The sequence below is a fragment of the Petaurus breviceps genome, unplaced genomic scaffold (genome assembly GCF_028583685.1).
Source record: "Petaurus breviceps papuanus isolate PSGF00001 unplaced genomic scaffold, PetGlider_PUasm1.0 90594, whole genome shotgun sequence".
Classification (NCBI taxonomy): domain Eukaryota; kingdom Metazoa; phylum Chordata; class Mammalia; order Diprotodontia; family Petauridae; genus Petaurus; species Petaurus breviceps.
The window spans coordinates 2,637,462-2,656,266 of NW_027187281.1; the positions used below are offsets into that span (position 1 = coordinate 2,637,462).

Consider the following 18,805-nt stretch of genomic DNA (forward strand, 5'->3'; position numbering starts at 1 on the left):
CCTGGGATCCCAAAGTACAAAGTAGGATTCTTGTGGACAAGGAATTTTATTTTTAACTTCATATCTCCAGGCTCTCAAGTCATATGTGTTTGCCAAACTATGTAGGAAAAACTCCACAAGCAACTCAAGAAATCAACTATTGCTCAATAAACTGGGATTCTCTCCTATAGTTTATGAGAACCTTGGGTCAATAAGCTTATTCCATCTACTTGCAGGACTGATCTTATTAGAAATCAATAGTCCTAGGAGGAATATAAGAAATGTACCAGGACTGTATTCTTATGGGAAAATCTAAGAAAAAACCCACAGTGAGGTATTTTTCCAGTCCAGGAAATTCCAACCTTTGTTTCCTCAACTACTATCATGACAATGCCAGGAAACTGCAACTACAGAAGAACAATTTTCAAAGTCATTCTTTTTTGTTGTTGTTTTATAGGACGAGATGATTTCCTTTTTAAAAATTAATTAATTTTTAGTTTTCAACATTCACTTCTATAAGATTTTGAGTTCTAAATTTCCCCTACTCCCCCTTCTCAAGACAGCATGCAATCGGAATATAGGCCATGCTGGTACAATCATCTTAAGTATATTTCCACATTTGTCATGTTGTGAAAGAAGAATCAGAGCAAATGGGAAAAAAACACAAGAAAGAAAGAACAAAAAACGAACCAAAAAAAGAAAACGGTATGCTTCCATCTGCGTTTAGACTCCTGTAGTTCTTTCTCTGGATGTGGACAGCACTGAAAATCTTTAAGTCTTTAAAAAAAAAACTTTTTGAAGTTCTTGCAACGACAAAATGTCCCTTGACAGAGAAATAATGGGTGCTAGTTGCAGACTGCCAGAGAAAATGGTTATCAAAGTGCCTGGCACACAGTAAGGGCTTAATAAATGTTTACTTGCTGATGCTCCCCACTTGCTGACAGTCTGGACTCTGGTTTCAGAATGAGACATGCATTTCTGGACATGGCAATGTGGGAATTTGTTTTGCTTAACTAATACATACTTTTTTATTAAAAAAAAAAAAGTTTCCCCTTTTTGGGGGGAGGGGAAGGAAGAGAGAAAAAATAATGTTTAATTAAAAAAAAAAGCGGGTGGGATGTTAAGGCCATAGGGGCTAAATTCTAGAGGTGAGGTTAGTCCGAAGGCTTAGCTTTGGAAAGAAGGGTGACTTCCCCTCCTCCCCTCTAGGATGGACACGCCTTGTTGGGCCTGAAGACGAGCATGGGGGGGAAAGCAGGGGAAAACCCCCCTCTTTCCCCAACCCCGTTTGGCGCAGCAGTGGTACTTACCGGCGGGGTCTCTTAGGGCCTCGTTCATCATGACTGACAAGCAGCTGGGCCCGGCTGGCCCGGGGTTAGCCTGCAGCGCGGAGGGTCAAGGCAGGGCCAGGTGCGGGTAGCCGGGCTCTCTAAACTCCTCCTCTCCCATAAACCAGGCCCTGCAGGCCTTGGCTTCTCCCCAGTGACGCCGAGGGGTTGGACCAAGTCAGTTTCTATTCTTCGTTCCTCTGTAGGGCTCGAGTTTCGGTTTCTTTTGGAGGAGTGGACCGAGTGGGGACGTGGGTTTTCGGCATGCTACACCTCCCACCTCGCCAGAACCAGTCCCGAGGGAATCCAGTGGGTTCAGCTCGCCTGGGCCGGGCGCTTCCAGGACTTAACAGGGACCTTTCTTGTTTTGCTTTGTTTTTTAAATTTTTATCTCTATTTTGGCTTTCGAATGGCCAGGATTTCCCTGGAGCCCTTCTTCCCCAAACTTCTGGCATCCCCTACTTTTAACAAATATATATATATTTATTTTAAGTTTGTTAAAAAAATGAAACCAAAAATTCCTTTAATGTAACTTCTGCACCAATATAAGTTTTCATTCTTGCCAATTAGGGTAATGTGGTGCAGCGGAAAGAACACTGGATTGGGGAGGAGTTGGGGGGGGGGGTCTGGTTTAAATGCCTCTTCTGTTGTTGGTGACTATGGGAAAACACTTCATCTCGGAGCCTCAACTTCCTTATCTGTCAAACGCATAAGGACCAAGATGATCCACCCCGCCACCCTGGTCGCCTTGACTCAAATCCATGGTTACTGTGGCCAGCGCAGTTGGTGGGCTAGCCAACGGTGAGAATAAGGAGAGGGGAGCGTAATCAATAGTCTATTACAGGGCCATTTCATACAGAGCCAAAGATGCAAGGAGCTCATAGTCTTTATGCCCCGCAAGAGAAAGTAGACACCCCAAAAGAATGCAATGTTGAAAGATCCCACATCAAAGGATTGCAGATAATGTAGAAGGCGCCTTCCTTAATCCTGTTTACTATTTACCCTTGCTTAAGGTTAGTTATTTATCAGAGTATTATTCTAGGACCATATTCCGAGGCATAAACAAAAAAGATTACACCCCTCTAGCTTATGTGCCCAGTAACCTTTGCAGGTTACTGTATAGGCCAGGGGAATATACCTTAGCGAGGTGAGGTCAAGGGACCCCAAAGCGTTTCCTTCATAATACGCCCTCCTGCTTGTCTGCCCTGTAGACTTTCAGATTAACATAGGGACGGGGAACATTTCATTAGCGAAGCCGAGAAACTTCTGAAAGTTCTCTACACATGGTCCTTTGCTTCCTTTTGGGGGTAACGGTGGGAGAAGGGCTAGTTTACATTATTCCAACACAGTGTGTTGTGTGAGAGCATCTGACTAGACACAGGTCACCAGGCTTAGAGTTAACAGGCGTGCTTGTAGCAATAATCTTCTCTGTGAGCTCTGGGGCAGTGTTTGGTGGGAAACGACTCCATATTCATCCTAAGCAAAATTGATCAGTCATGAGTCTGTCAATTGGTAACAAGTTATTTATTGAGCACCCATAGGGTGCACACACAGCACCATACAGTTTATGCGTAGGGGTACATAGTAAGGATTAGACACCATCCCTGCCCTCAGACAGTTTACAGTATAACAGAACAGATGAGACAAAACATAATTAACACAATATGTACAAATTACAGAAAGTTTTTTTTTTTAAAGTTGATCCTGGAGTCAGGCATTAAGGGTGGTTTATACAAAGGCTGGGATCTCAAATATTGCCTCATTAGCTGTACAACCCTGGGCAAGTCACCTGACTTCTCAGCCTCAGTCTCCTAATCTGTAAAATGAGGCTAATTACAGCCACATCACATACCTTACAGGGTTGTTGTGAAAATCAAATGAAATAATGCATGTAAAGTGCTTTGCAAACCTTAAAGCATTACTAAAATGTCAGTTCTAATTTTTTAAAAGTAGGATCAATCAGAGGAAAGCTTGGGCAGATGTGCCTTGAGCTTCAGTTTTAAAGGAAGGAGTGCATGCATAAAGGTAAACTTGGCAAAGTCTTGAAGAGGAAAAGGAAGATTAGTATATTCGAAACAAACGCTACAGGCTTTAATATATACTGGAAGATGAATAACGAGCGAAGACTAGGGTTTGTTTGTCTTTTTAATGAGAAAGGCTCAGAACAGTCACTTGATTGATACTAGTCATTTAGCCCCTCTACTCAAAACTCTTCAATAGCTGCCTTCTGACTCCTGAGTAAAGTTCAAGCTTCTCTGCCCAGCATTCACCACCCTCCATAAAACCTCTCCTTTGGACTTCTATCCCTCTTCTCCAGTGCTATGGTAAATGTTAATGGTGGAATTTAAATAAGAGGCTCCTTCACACCAAATCTGACTCCCTATCCATTACACAATGCTGCCTGCCCCTCAGGGCGTGGCCATGCTAAGCATCAGACTATGTAATTCTGGGATACTTAGCTGTTCTGTCTCAGGTGGGCTAAATTCTGGGGAAACTAGGCAACTGTCTTTCCCCAAACACATATTCCTCTGATGCCATACTACTGCTCAAGCCATAGCCTGGAATGACCTTTCTCTTTATGGAATCCTTACCTTTCCTTTAAAGTCCAACTGAAACACAGCAGCCTTCAGTAATCCCTTTCCAATAACCCTCCCTCTCTCCAAGTATGACCTCTTCCCAACAGATGTCTGTTTGAGGGAAGAGAGTTAATCTTACCTAAATTATTATCTCCCCTACTATGCAGCACAACTGCAAACAATAGACATAATCAATGTGTTTTATCGTAATGTAGTAAGGAACATGTGAAGCTTTTTGATGGGTTCAGAAGGGAAGGAAGTTGTGCAAAGAAAGTGGTTCAAGGCCCTCAACCAGGCAAGAATTTATTTTTAAATTCCCAGTTGATGAATATACAGAGCAGTAACAGAAACATTTCTTTAAAAGTATCCTACAATTCAGGCTGAGCTCTTACACAGTCAGAATTAGTGAGGTCTTAGTTTACTTCTGTTTTATCATATGGTTTCCATTTCCCCTACAAATAAAGCTTTTATGTTATGTCCAGACATCTGTCATAATTTAAGTTATAAAGGCCAGGAAGATGTGAGGTTCAGCACCTGTGGGGCATGAGCCAAAAACAAATATTCCTCAAAAACAGGAATAAGAGACAGAAGAATCCTTCTGTGACATATGCTTCCTTAAACGCATTCATATTAAAACAATGAACAAATTGTATGTTAATATTCCTACCATACAAAAACAATTACTTCCACCCTGCTTATTCAAAAGCTGCATGGAAGTAAAGAGCCTATGTCTACATCTATTTGTTCACTTTCTGTTGTTTCTATGTCATTATTTCAGGATTCATAAATTACACTTAAGAAATGAGAAAAAAAATCTTAACACCCCACCAGAGCCCCACCTCAGAGTGGAATTCTTAAGACAAAGTTCTTGATGGTGCATGCACTATTAATTGGGGGTATTTTGTATAGTTCTTTCTTTAGTTTATACTAAAGGACATCAGCATACATAAAACTCTTGTTTATAATATTCTTTTTCTACAAGTGTGAAAGCCACATTGACAGGAAATCTCTTTCTCAGGTATACTTCCAGCTTCATAGCCATAATCCCAAGTGAGTTCTGTTCCAGCCTTCACATGCCTAAAAAGCAACAAATAAATAAATAAACAAACAAACATACATGCCCACCCACAATGAACAGCAGTAACACACATGGAGTTCGGTTTTGTATTATTCAATTTAACAAATGTAACTTTTTTCGTAAGGCATCGTGCTAGATGTTAGTGATAGGAATAGAAAAATGACAGTCCTTGCCCTTGAGAAGCTTACCACCTATTACCAGGGAAATACTCTGTATAAATCATTATGTAGGGGTACATATATATCCCATTAACCCTTTTCAAAATTATTTTCCACATGCTTTCTGGTGTTTAAAACAGTCTGTTAGGAAGACCAGTTACTTTCCAATTAAAAAAAAATTTAAATCAATTGAAAATAATCAATCAAATATGACACAACTTATAATTAGTTGTGTAGAGGTTTTGAAGAATGAAGACCTGGATAAGTAGCCAGGAAAGGCCTACTGTTACAGGAGACCTTTTGAATTCTATAACATTTAACTTTCTGGGTTACATTTTATCTGAACCAGGTGTTCATACTTGTGACCCAGGACAGTCTCAGAACCAATGTTAATATTTCAGGAAATTCAAGACATGTTAATAATTCAAAATTGCATCGAATTGGAATAATATTAGGCAATAAAAAATAGACAAAGGTGCCAACTAGTTATTCTAAGGACATAAAGAACCTGTTTTTTTTTGTTGTTGTTTTAAGGTCACACCTGTTATGTTTTTCCCCTACGTAAGCAAAATTAAATTCAAACCTTTTTGTGAAGAATGCCACCCATGGAAAATTTCTGTCATGTGTCTCTACAAAAACATTCTGCACGAAGAGATTTGGATTACAACTATGCTGTAAAAAAAAAAAAAAGATCTGAAATATAATACAGATTAAAAAGAATTAGAAGGCTCAAAGCTTTTTTCTTTAAAAGCACCAGGACATAATTTGGTTTTCAAAGTTTATTCTTTTCTTTCTTTTACTGTGGACCAAGTGTTCAGATTTCCTTAATTTCTGTTGATGGTTTAGAGTTATTTCATATGGAAAAGTCATTTTCTTTGGAAAACACATTCCCATTCCATCCTTCCCATTAAGTTAAGGAGCCCAAAGCAACCCCATGGCAAATAAGGATAGGTGTTCTAGATGTCCTCACACAGGTAATACAGATCACTGAGGAACACAGGCAGGATGGAAGGCCTGTTCTTGTTCCTTTGCAAGCATCCTGGCTTTTGGTTATCTCAATGCTAAGTATTCTCCCCACTATATAAGGCTTACCTAGCTGCTGGGAGAGGTAGAAAAGGCTTCTCGTGGATCCTTTGAGTTATAATTTCCCCAGAATTTAGCCAACCTGAAACATAACAGCTGGGTATCCCAGAATTACATAGTCTGATGCTTAGCATGGCCATGCCCTGAGGGGCATTATGGTATAATGGATAGGGAGTCAGATTTGGTGTGAAGGAGCCTCTTTATTTAAATTCCACCTTTATCATTTACCATTGCACTGCAGAAGTTATTTACCTTGCCTTAGCCTCAATTTCCTTTTCTGCAAAATGGGGATAAGAAGGTATTTCTTTCAAAGGGTTGGTTGTTGTCAAGGTCAAAGGAGATACTGGATGTAAAGTGGTTTGCAAAACCTACAGTGCTATGTAAAAGCCAGCTATTATAGTATTATTAAGCTGAGGGGGGAGAGTGAGAAGATTCTACCCTCATCTTATTAAGTGTCCTTCTGACCATGGCAGGTAGAACCTAACGTGGCAAATACACATTCATTCCTTTCACATTGAAGGAAAAAACTCAATTTGTGCATTTCTGTAAAATTATTCTGCATATATAATCCAAGGTAGACAAAGCTAACATTTGAAGCAGATATTGCATTATCCTAGACGGCTTCACATGGGGGAATTCCACTAGGAAAAGGATTCTCTAGTCTAGAAATCAGCAAAACTACTGCAGAAGACTGAATCTGGCCCACTGGCCACAAGAATGATTTTTACCTTTAAACATAATAAAACTTTATTTTAAAATATAAAAACCATTCTTAGCTCATTGGTCACACAAAAACAGGTAAAAGGTCCCTTGTCCTTCATTCTACCAATGCTAAGGGATATAGTTTCATGGCAAATGTATCTCTACATCACAGGGTAGTTAGGAAGAAAGTATTTGTAAAATGTGAAGTACTATTTAACCAATGACCCTAAAGACCACCATCCCTTCAAAAAAAACCCACCAGAAACTGTGATCCTGGGCAAGTGATTTAACTTTTCTGCACCTCAGTTTTCTCATTTGTGAAATGGTTACTTATCTCATAGGGTTGTTGTGAAGAAAACATTTTGTATAAAAATAAGAGCTATTTTTATTATGATAGTGAGAAGGAATCTTACCCACAGTGCACCTACAGACATACTTCAAACTGAATTTAGGATAAATAGGAAATCACACAACTCAGTTCCTTCCCCTAACTCCATGTAAGACATATTCCTTAATAAACTCGGAACATTTTACCTTGTGTATTGATGAACAGCACTTCAGAGAGAAAATCACTCTGTGTTGCAGCCTAGATGTTTCTAATACTGAAACTTTTTTTGTGGGTAACTTCAATCTTGTGAAATTTTTCAGTAAACTGCAAGAGAATCTTCCTATACCTCTTCTCTGAATTAAATGGTTTTTTTCCTATGATCTTATTTTTTAAAAATCCCAGGGCACAGGTTAGAGATCATAGCTCAAATCACTGAAAGGCCCTCCGGGTCCTTAAGTTCAGCTCACAGCTGAACAAGAGGCCCCTCCACAGCCTACCTGACATAAGGCCATCCATGCCTTTGTTTGTGTGGAGAGGAGCCTCCACCTCATCTCAGTGTGGATACTCACATTCAGAAAGCGACCCACGTTTCCTTCTTTAGTAGCATCCAATAAGTAAATGCTATCTTCATGCAGATTCTTCACAGACTCTGAAACATGGATTTGTGTTTCAGGGAGCGACTCTTCATCACAAAAGATTTCTTGATCTTGCCTCTCCGGCACTCCTTCCTCTTGGGAGATGTGCTCCTGAACCTCACATTCTTTCATCCCACTCAGATCACACACTGAGGCTGCCTGATCACACGTGTTCTCTACTGGACTTTTTTCTTTACGATGATGGTTATTTAACACGGTACAGTTGGTCAACAGCCTGTCTTTGGAATTTTTACCAGAGCAGCTTGACTCCCCTAAGAGAAATATCAGAACTTTTAAGGTTTGGCTGAAGAACAGCACTGGGATGAATACTGTAATCATAGAACTGCACACATCCTTGGTCCTGGTCTCAAATTTATCTCCCCAGAAAACTGCTCATTTTTCTTCAAATGTGGAATTAGCTTCTGACATGGATAGGCAGCATTCTTTAACAGCTGCAACAATTCCATTCAGTGCCTACTATATGCTAGGCATTGGTGGCACATGGCCAAAAATGAAACATTCACTGGCCTCAAGGAGTTTACATTCTATTGGGAAGGGATACAACACATAGTTTCAGAAGCAGCCCCTAAGATATGTACTGTGAGGCAGGAGAAAACTAACAGGATCTGCACTGGTATGGATGATGTGATTATTTCTCTACTCATGTCTTCTTCTAATGCCTGACAATGATGGGCTGGTGACCCTGGGATCTTTCAGACCATGCCAATAAAATGTAAGTTCTGGCAGGTTCTACCAAGCCAGTAAAACCTCCAAGGACGGGCCAGGTGACGGATGAACTGTGTGCACGTCATCTGAAGACCAAACTCACAAAGGTCAGAAAGATTAGCCAGAGACCAACAAACTATTCTAGTGTAGAAACTTGAAAAGACCATCAACTAAGGCAGAGAGGCTGTAGCCAGTTTCAGTGGACATGTGTCTTACTAAGACTGATGAAGCCACATATCTTTACAGTATATATTATTGTTTTGGGTCTCAGTTGGCAGATTAGTTTCTGCTTGTACCTTTTAAAAAGGAATATAAAAGTAGCAGTAGTATGGATGCTGCCTCATCAAGGAACCAAAGCAAACCTTCTATGCAATGTCAAAAGACCCAGGAGAAAGTCTCCAAGGAACGTGGTGGACGCTCACAGGATGACAAGGTGTAGAAGGGAGGGAGTGTCTACACTGATAACATCATGGGTCCAATGAGGAAAAAGTTCTTGAGTAGTAGGGAAACAGAAAAATCATTCTCTTTAGGCAAAGGAGAAAATCTCCTTTGTAACTTGAATGGCATAAAAAGTGTTATTACTTTTTCTCTTTTAAAAAAAGCTTATTTTATCTCTTTAAATTGACCTCTTCTTTTCAGTTATGGCTATGCTTTAATCATGCTGCTGCTGTCTCTGTTCCTAAATGCATTAATATTTAAATCACATACTGTCCATGAAGCTCAAGAGCGTTCCAAAGAAAAGAGTCCTGAAAATGTACAATATGAATGAACTTACCAGTGAAATGAGTTACAAGTTAAAAGAATGGGCTTAGAAATAGTATTTGTTTTTCTAGCACTTTCTCCTTCAACATACTGTAGCCTCAGAAGCTGTCCTGCCTCCTAAACCAAAGTCCTTAGAAGATAAAGGGGGACAGTCATCACTCTTCCTTTCAGTAGTAGGTTCTTGGGGAATCCTACAGGATGATGATAACCAATCTGCTTCTTGTAATGAAAATCAGAGTATTTCACGTAGCTCCATGTAAATTTGATAGAAACTGATAAATACAGAAGCCAAATACTTCTGTAATGAATGATGCCTCTCAGCTGTTGGCCCCCAAAACCTTCTCAACTCCAATACCCTATTTCCTTATCTGTAACATAAGGAGGCTGTACTGGCTGGCCCCCAAGGTCCTTTTCAGTCCTAGATCTGTGACCCTATCATCAGGGGCCTCTGGGCACAACGAGCAGAGCGTGGCAATATTTTAGCATGACACTAACAGAAGGCTAAGGAGGGGCCACAGTTCTCTCAGGAGTACTGCTTACCCTCCAGAACCAGGCTCTGATTCAACTACAGAACTGAGAGGGACTCTTCTATCCCAAGGTTTCTAGGCCCAGGAAAAGAGCTGCAAAAGGGCTGCTTTTGCCTGACACTTGTGAAGATTCCATTGTCGAATTTCTTCTAGCAATCCTGACACTGGAGGAGCAGGCCTCATCAAGTGTCGGTAGCTATTAGGTTGGTTCTAAGTGCCAGGCTTGACAGCATGCTTCTCACGTTGCTCAAGAACAATTAAAAAAGGGATGGATGACTCAAAGTTAGATTAAAAACAGGCAAGGAGCGAAAGAAAACCCTACTTTTCTTTTTGTTGTTACTGGGGGATGGCTGGACTTCATCATCCTCTTCTGAGCTTATACCAGACTCCAGGGTAATAATTCCCTTTAAAAAAAAAGAAAGGAAGAAAAAGAAAGGCTGATACACTTACTTTCCTGTAGAAGGAGAGGCAATTAGCATCTAGAACTTTTCTAAGTGAATTTCAAGATTAGTCTTAATCAGATTAGTTTTTCATCTCAGGTATGGGGGTGTAATAATTTCTTAACCATAGTTTGGAGACACATCAACAAAAATAGCAGCCAAACCGCAGCTTTCCTACCCAACCCTGGGCTGGGTCCTATTTTCTGGGACCCTCTGAGACAAGAGATACTGATGACTATGCAGATGCCAAGAGCTAGTATTACAATGCTTTTAAATAAAGAAAAGACTTCTGTCCACATTCACAATATTCCAATTATCCTCAGGGGAAAAAAGTTCTCACCTTAAATCTCTAGTACAGCACATTTTTCTTTAACAGCTGGGAACACTAGAGATGATCATTCTTTCCCCTGCTCCCACTTTGCAGAGTCAGGTTAAAGGACTTTAGCCTCCTCCAATTTTAGACACTGTACAGACAAATTCCTCTCGACATTGTAATGACAATGTATGTTTGAAGGAGAGAGACTGGGGCTGATAATATTCAAAAAGATACATTTTTGTATATATGGGCACTGTAGAAGTTCAAATAAAGTCAAGTCAATAAATAGTATATTAAGTGACTGAAGTAACCCCTGCTGTCTATAAAGAATTTAAATTGAGGGATCACATGATCTGTGTACAGAGAAGGAAAAATCAGGATACTAAATGAGGTTCAATTCAATAAAAACAAGCAATTACTAAGCACCTCCTCCATGCCAGGCCCTCTGTTAGAGGCAGACCATTGACAAAACACTCCCTAACAGCCCATTGTGCTGGGGGTGGGGGAAGATGCTGACAATGGGGACAATCAGGAGAGGCACTGTGCAGATGGTGGTACCTGAGTTAGCTTTAGAGAGACCCTGAGGTTCCAAGAGGCAGAGGTGAGAACACAGCATTCTCCACATGGGACACAACCTCTATAAAGGCCCAGTGGCAGGAGACAGAATCTCCTCTATGGGGAAAAGCTAGTAGGCAAGTTTGGCTAAAATAGTGACAGCCTAAGGGGGAGTCACACAAAATTATTCCAGAAAGCTGGCTCCAGCCAGACTATGAGGAGCTTTAAATGCTAAAGAGAGAGTTCTGTATTTTATCTTTTATGCCTAGAGGCAACAGGGAGCCATTAATACTTCTTGAGCAGGAGAGTGACATGGTTGCATTTAAGTTTTAGGTTTATCAATTTGGCAGCTGTGTGGAGGATGGGTTAAGAGAAACTAGATACTGGGAGACTAATTAGGAAATAAGTATAATGCTCTAGTCAATAGGTGATGAAAACCAGAACTAGACTAGTAACTGAATGAAGATGAGGAAAAAGATGCAAAAGATGTTGTGGGGACAGAACTGACAAGACATCGCAACTGACTGGGGGTGGGCGAAGGTCAAGCATGACCCAGGTGATGAGAACCTGGGTGGCTGAAATGATGGTAGCAGCTTTGACTGAAACAAAAAGAGGTGTGGACTTGAGTTCTGTGTTGAGTCTGAGATGCCTATGGGACATCCAGGTGTAGATTTCCAAAAGTAAGCCAATCAATAAGCATTCATTTAGAGCCTACAATGCACCAGTCACTGTGCTAAGCCAAAGAAAGGCAAGAGAGAGGCCCTGCTCTTGAGGAGCTCAGTCTAATGGGGGAGACAACATGCAAATAATGACGTGTGATGAAGATATGCACAGGATGAGGAGGAAACAATCCACAGAGAGTAGGCACTGGAATTAAGAAGGATTATAGAAAATGGGATTTTAGCTGGGACTTGAAGGAGGCCTGGAAAATGGGCAGATGAGGAGGGAGAGCATTCCAGGCATGGGGGACAGGCAGTAAGAATGCCCCAAAACAAGAGATGGATAGGCTTGTTTGAGGAACAGCAAGGAGACCAGTATAACTGGATCAAAGATTACACGGAGGAGGGGTGGGTTGAGGGGGGTTTATACCACATAAAAAGACTGGAAAAGTGGTAGTCAGCTGGCAGGAGGGGTGGGGGGGAGCGGGTAGGATGCAGTGCCACAAAAACCTAGAGAGAAAAGAATATCAAGGAGAAGAGGGTGATCAATAGTGTCAAAGGCTGAAGAGGGTCAAGAAGGATGAGAACTGAGAAAAGGGCACTGGATTTGTCAGTTACGAGATCACTAGTAACTTTGGAGAGAGCACTTTAGGTGGAATGAGGCTGAAAGTCAGGAATTTCTCCCTAGAAATTTCTCTTCCCTGCTTCCTCCCTGCCCTGGGTCTCCCTCATTCTAGTCTCTCTCCCTTCCCAATCCATAAAATAATCAGAGACAAGTCTGATCATGTCACTCCTATACTTGAAAGTTTCAGCTGCTCCTTGGTCCCTCTAGGATAAAATAAAACATCATCAGCCTATCCCTGAAAGCCCTTCAGTATATGGCTCTCACCTAGGTTTCCAGACTGAATTCCCACTGGGACACTTCACACACTCTGTTCCCTTAACGGAGGATGACCCCCAAACCCGGAACACACTGCTGTCCCATGGCTACTTGGAATGCTTCCCCCTTCCCTCGAGGCTAAGTGGAGCCATACCTGATCCTCCTCCTGGTACAACTCTGCAGTCATTTACTTGTATATACATATCCCTGTCAGCAGAACAGAAACTCCTCGAGGTCACAGTTTATTTCTAGAACCTAACACATATTGCTTTACACAGAATAGGCCTTTAACAAATGCTGGCTGGACTGAACCATTTCCACTTGCTTTATGCCCCACCGTCTCTTTTCAATGCTTTCTGGGCCTGTGCTTGGAAGACCCGTGGCTGGCTCGCAGTCTGCACACAGACAGGTTCAGCAGCACCTTTGCTCAGTCACATTCATAGTCATCTCTGGGATGCTATCCACTTAATGGAGTGTTTTCACTCTGATATGTTTCATGAGGGAGAGACTGAAGGAATGCTGGGAGGTGGCACATCTGTATTGTGACATGTACTTCAAAGTCCATAAAACAGCCCTCGCTGAGACTCCCTCCAAAAGAACAGCTACTTCTTCTAACATCCATAATGGCTCCAATTTAAGACTTCTCTTCTTTTTCCTTTCTTCCTTCACAATTACACTGTGTGCTCTGCACACACTGGGACTTAAGAACATGGGCTGCATGTATCTGGCTCTACTTCTTGTAATGCTATCCCACAATGAGATAAATCTCACACCCAAATAAAAACCATTTTTATGAGATAGTAGAAGTGGAGAAGGAGAGTTAATGTTGTCATTTCACAAAAGAGACAACTATGTTTTGACAGCCTGCTGCTACTTCTTATAGTTCTTACCCTTTTTTCCCGAAGGTTTTGAAGGAGGGCTGTTTTAGTTTTAGGTCTTCTAGTTGCTGGTTGATTTTCAGTTCTTAGATCATATTCATACTTCTCACCCCTGGGGCAAAGGACACATCATTGTGACTACATATACAACACAAAATCTACACTTTGGTTCTCTTTCCTGGGCTGTGAAGTTTCTATTGAACAGAGGGTATTCATTCCCAAAAATTTAACCAGTAAAGCAAATAATTACTCTTTCTCAGAAATGCATTATTACTATGTAGCAAATACATATCTATATACCTATGTCTATCCATGTGTATATATACAGATCTATCAAACAATCTATCCATATTCCCTTCTGAGAAAAACACTACAGTCATACCTTAAAACACAGAAAGGAGGAAAACTCAGAAAATGAAATTTAGGTTAGATGAATCAAGAATAAAAATGAAAAACACTGAGCATCTAAGTGAAAGTAATCAAGACTATAACTCCACAAATCTGAGAGAAATAAGGTACCACTGGAAAGGTCTTTAGCACATAATACTCTAAGTTTCTCAGAGCATTCTACTTTCAGACATTCAAGGCAGGTGCAATTGGCTTTCGAGGTGGAGGAAAGATGGGAAAGCCTCTTTGATCAGCAATCAGCTCCTTCGTGTGGAAGGGGGGGGGGGGAGCTTACTGAATCAATGGCTCTGCCTCATTGGAGAGCTGAATCAAGCGCTCCTCAGGCTCTATGTCTCCAGGAGTTGTTCCTACTTCAATCTGGACAAACTCAATTTCAGGATCATAATACACAGCTTCCGTTCTCCTCTTCTTTGAAAGTGCTGGGGAGCCACTGTCATTGGTAATAGTATCTTCTTCCTCTTTTCCATCAACAGAGCCAATTTCTTCCAGGCCGGCTCTCCTTAGTAATCTCCCTGAAAGAAATGACTGAGCTAAGAAAGAGACTTAGAAAATGAGTGCTTGGTAACTGAGGACAAGTCACGTGTCTCACTGGGAAAAAATCAGAATAAAAGTATTAATCTAATTCACAAAACTGAGATTTTAACAATGAAATAAGTTCTTAAATGTACTGGACCCTGGAGCCCTGGGTACAAATCCCATCTCTAACACTTATTAGCTGTGTGGTAACAAGCAAGCCACAACTTCCAGGCCTAAGAATACTCAGAAAGGAAATTCCCTGTGACACTTCCCTCACATGGTTGTTGTGGGGTTCAAATGCTATGATGTATATAAAGGGCTTTGTAAACCTTAGTGGTATGAATGTAGGATAGCAAAAGGACATTGATGGCTATTACATTTTTACCTACAATATCATAAAAGAGAGGATGTGCAACTGTAGTAATACAAAAGGTTGGCAAGTCTAGCCTTAAAAGTGCAGATTTTAGAATCGTTTAGAATCCAAACTCTTGCTAGAAATATACTTGTTTGAACTGGTAGTCCATTTTTCTGCCCCATGTTCTAATGCTACAATAAAATACTCTGTGAAGATTTACACACACACACACACACACACACACACACACACACACACACACACACTCTCTCTCTCTCTCTCATTTTGTTTTGGTTGTTTTACAAGATTAAAAACTAGTGGAATTAGTTTTATTATTTATTAATTAAATTAAAATTTATAATTTAATATAATTATACTATAATATATAATATGTACTATATTATAAATAATATAATAAATTTTTAATTTAATTTAATATGAAATTATAAATTAAAAACATGGCTCTTGATAGCTCTTCCTAGCTGGTAACTAGATCAGGACAAGGGGTGAAGGTCCACTGCTTATGCTTTGCTCCACTAACACAGAAAACATTGATGAAACTTCTTGGGCACCATTTAGCCTCTGGACAGTTGGCGTTCTCTTCATCCAAGAACCCTTGAAAGGTAAAAGGTACAATTACCATGTGCTGGGACTGAGGGAGGAGGGGGCAGAGGAAGAGAAGGAGATGGAAGGGCAATGTGTGGACAGAGGCTGAGTGTTGTTGCTTTTGACTGACTCAGGTTTGAACGCCTCTATTCCTCAAATGTGGATAGTTCAAATTTAGGGATCTTTAGAGATCTAGATCATTTTGTACAGTGGTCCTGTAAGTGGCAGAATCAGGCCTAGGACTCAAGTACTGTGATGAAAATACCAGGGTTCTTTCCATAACAGCCTACTATGCCATGCTCCACTTTCCTCAGAAATAAAAGTGGAGGGCCTGGTCAGTGTTGCTCCTGCATTCAGAGTAAAACAAATGCTAGACAACACAAGAGAGGCCAACTTAATTTCACTGTTATACCTAAAGAGCTGCCTTCTTCTCTCACCCCAAATACTTCCTGGAGGTGACAGTAACAAAGTCAGGAAGATATGGAAGCACATTGTATAGGCTCAAGAAATATTTGCCGATTCAGAAAACTGGACCTTCTTTCCTTTTGTTTTTTTCTGTGTCCTTTTCTTTAAGGTCAAAACCAGTTTTTACAGTAGTTTTCTTCCCATGCAGAATATCTGGGACCTCCTCTCACCTTTAGCCATCAGGTTATAAACCCCTCAAGTTGTCTTCACCTCTCTCCTCTTCAATGATGCTTCCTCCATTATCAACATAGCCTCAGTAAATAAAGCAGTGTGTTTGAAAGAATCATCAATGACTAACTCTACTGCAGATTTCTTTCAACACAAGATTTCATTTTACCTGAGTAAGTGCAAACAAATGTCCCTTTGTCAATGTCATCAAGGCATCGGACTCCCCATCCTTTCTTCTCAGTTTTGAATACCTGAAGGCGCACTTGAAGACCCTGCTGGACAACTCTGTTTTGACATGTCCGTGGATCACATTTGCACAAGAAACTGCATTCAAAAATTCTGCCATTGAAAAGTGTAACAGAAAAAAATTAATCAGACACACCCAAGTAAGAAATTGATGTATAACTCAGAGAAAACATCCAGGTTGGGGGGAGAGCAAATACTGGCACCAGCAGTAATTCTCACTGACAAACAGATGCAGGATAACTCTGAACATAGAATGCCTGCCTTTTTAGAGTTATGCTTCAGACTGCAGGGGTCTGGGGAGAAGGCAGAGAGAGAGAAGTCATGTTATATCAAAAAGAAAAAGACATGTGTATAGAAATTTTGTAGCAGAACTTTTTGTGGTAGCAAAGAACTAGCAACAAAATGAACAAATGAATTTACAGCATAGTATTGTTCTGTAAGAAATGACAAATATGACTGACTCAGAGAAACTTGGAAAGACTTGTAGGAACAGCACTAGCAGAACAATTTACACGAAGATCACAGTAATGTCAAAGAAAACAACTCCGAAAGACCACAAAACACTAGGATCTCTGCAGTGACTCATCGTGATGACAAAAGCCTAATGATGAAATATCCCACCCTGCTCCCACCCCCAAACCCTGCCACACTGGCAGTGGTAATTGGATGTGGGTGCAGAATGAGACAGTTTTCAGGCATGGCCAATGGTCAGATGTGCTTCGCATGACTATATTTATTAGTTATAAGAAAAGGCTTCCTTTGGGAAAAGAGAAGAGTTAGTAAGGAATAAAATAACTTAAAAAAAAAAGAAAAGAACATCAATAAAACATTTAAAAATAGACAGAAAATTATAAAGTTCAGAAAGGGACATAAACAGGACAATTTTGTTACTATGTTTAATTTAATATGCACTTTAAATATATTTAACAGAGGCAATGGTTTCAATCCTGTTTTTTGTTCTTCAAATAGCAAAATGCCTATGTTCATTAATTCATAATAAAGGGCAGGGTCTGGACTTGTGATTCCACTGGCATATGAAACTACCAAGTGAGGAAATTCAGGTCAGCACCTGTTAGAAATTTCTAGTCTTAAGAATTCTCTTGAGCACTGCAGGTTGAAATGACTTGCTGAGAGTCACACAGTATGGGAAAAGGTAGGACTTGAATCCAATTCTTCTTGGATATTACATCTATTATATTTATTATCTACATATATTATATCTATTATCACATACTATACCTCAAGTTCTTAACAAAAAAGAAAATTTAAAGGTAAATAAGATATAGGGGCAGCCAGGTGGCTCAGCGAGTAAGAGCACTGGCCCCAGTGTCAGGATGACCTGGGATTGAATCCGGGCTCAGATACTTAGCACCCACCCAGAAACACCTGGCCATGTAACCTTGAGCAAGTTACTTAAGCCCAATTTCTTTAAAAAAAAAAAAAAAAAGGTAAATAAGGTAAAATAAATAGGGGAGAAGGCTGGGTGCCTCACATGGTATTAGAAACAGGGGAGCCATTAGGGGGCTGCCATGAGAATTCCAGACTTCTGTTTACTTTTGATCTCAAAGTGATCCACGTAGATAAGGTCTTTCTCTATCTGCTATATTTCAATTTGCAAATGGTAGTAGAAGATTATCACACTTCCAAAGTTTAGATCTTGTAAATTCTCCATATAAATTTACTAATGAGCAAAGAATTTCTAGGTGTAGGCAACTCTTGTAGTAGGGCAAAATCACCCGATTCATTAAAAAAATTAAGTGTGCACTATAAAGAATGCACTATTAGGTATAAGATCAGCAAAAGGAGAAATCATTTTTAGTTGGAGTGATAGGGAAGGCAGCCTCTGGGAAGGGTCTTGAAGAATGGGCCCAATGGCAACAGGCATGATGAGTGTTACTGAGTATAAGTAAACCCCTTACTTCCATTGCAAGGACAAATTTACTGTTTACCTTTTTGTATTTTTTTTTTTAAAGCAACTGTGCTTTGCACTATGGTCACAGACGTGTTAAGTTCTGTTGTATCTCTGAGAATCAATCAAGCAATAAGCACTTAGTAAGGGCTCACTGCTACTCAGGATACAGAGACAGAGATAAAACAGTCTCTGCTCTCAAGGAGATTACATCCTCTTGGGGAAGACCATATGGACATATAAATATGTATGAAAATACAAATGATACACCTAACAAGACACATTATATCAGAGGATAATGAGAAAGAGGAAAGCCCTCTCCAGCTCCAAACCCTCTCAAATAAAATACGACTACTTCTTACCCGCTGGGCACTGGCTGCTGCAGTCTTTTATAGCTATAGCCATGAGCAGGTTTAACACTTGACCATGCAGGACTGTCATCATAGCCCTTTGCTGTCAGCTGGAGGCATGCACATTTTTCTCTAAAAGTTGGGCGATAGTTGAAGGAAAAATATATAAGCA

At 40.3% G+C, this 18,805-nt stretch overlaps 2 protein-coding genes across 11 annotated transcripts in view; both read right to left on the bottom strand.

Annotated features, from left to right (window-relative positions):
- PHF11 (PHD finger protein 11) overlaps positions 1 to 1,516 on the bottom strand; it is a 58,807-nt gene extending 57,291 nt beyond the window's left edge. The window contains exon 1 of one of the 6 annotated variants that reach the window (XM_069063651.1): positions 1,290 to 1,516. Coding sequence is in view for 1 of the 6 variants with exons in the window: in XM_069063648.1 (XP_068919749.1) it covers positions 1,290 to 1,320 (31 nt within the window). In the remaining 5 variants the exon portion in view is untranslated. The remainder of the gene's footprint in view (positions 1 to 1,289) is intronic. The other 5 variants (XM_069063647.1, XM_069063648.1, XM_069063650.1 and 2 more) reach the window with 5 other exon arrangements.
- Positions 1,517 to 3,311: 1,795 nt separating this feature from the next.
- Positions 3,312 to 18,805, bottom strand: part of SETDB2 (SET domain bifurcated histone lysine methyltransferase 2) — a 67,772-nt gene continuing 52,278 nt past the window's right edge. For all 5 annotated transcript variants that reach the window (XM_069063645.1, XM_069063642.1, XM_069063646.1 and 2 more), the window contains 8 exons: positions 18,646 to 18,765; positions 16,298 to 16,467; positions 14,293 to 14,530; positions 13,623 to 13,722; positions 10,205 to 10,286; positions 7,802 to 8,139; positions 5,703 to 5,791; positions 3,312 to 4,960 (listed from right to left, as the gene is read on the bottom strand). In XM_069063645.1, coding sequence (XP_068919746.1) covers positions 4,843 to 4,960; positions 5,703 to 5,791; positions 7,802 to 8,139; positions 10,205 to 10,286; positions 13,623 to 13,722; positions 14,293 to 14,530; positions 16,298 to 16,467; positions 18,646 to 18,765 — 1,255 coding nt within the window. In that variant the 3' untranslated portion in view covers positions 3,312 to 4,842. The remainder of the gene's footprint in view (positions 4,961 to 5,702; positions 5,792 to 7,801; positions 8,140 to 10,204; positions 10,287 to 13,622; positions 13,723 to 14,292; positions 14,531 to 16,297; positions 16,468 to 18,645; positions 18,766 to 18,805) is intronic.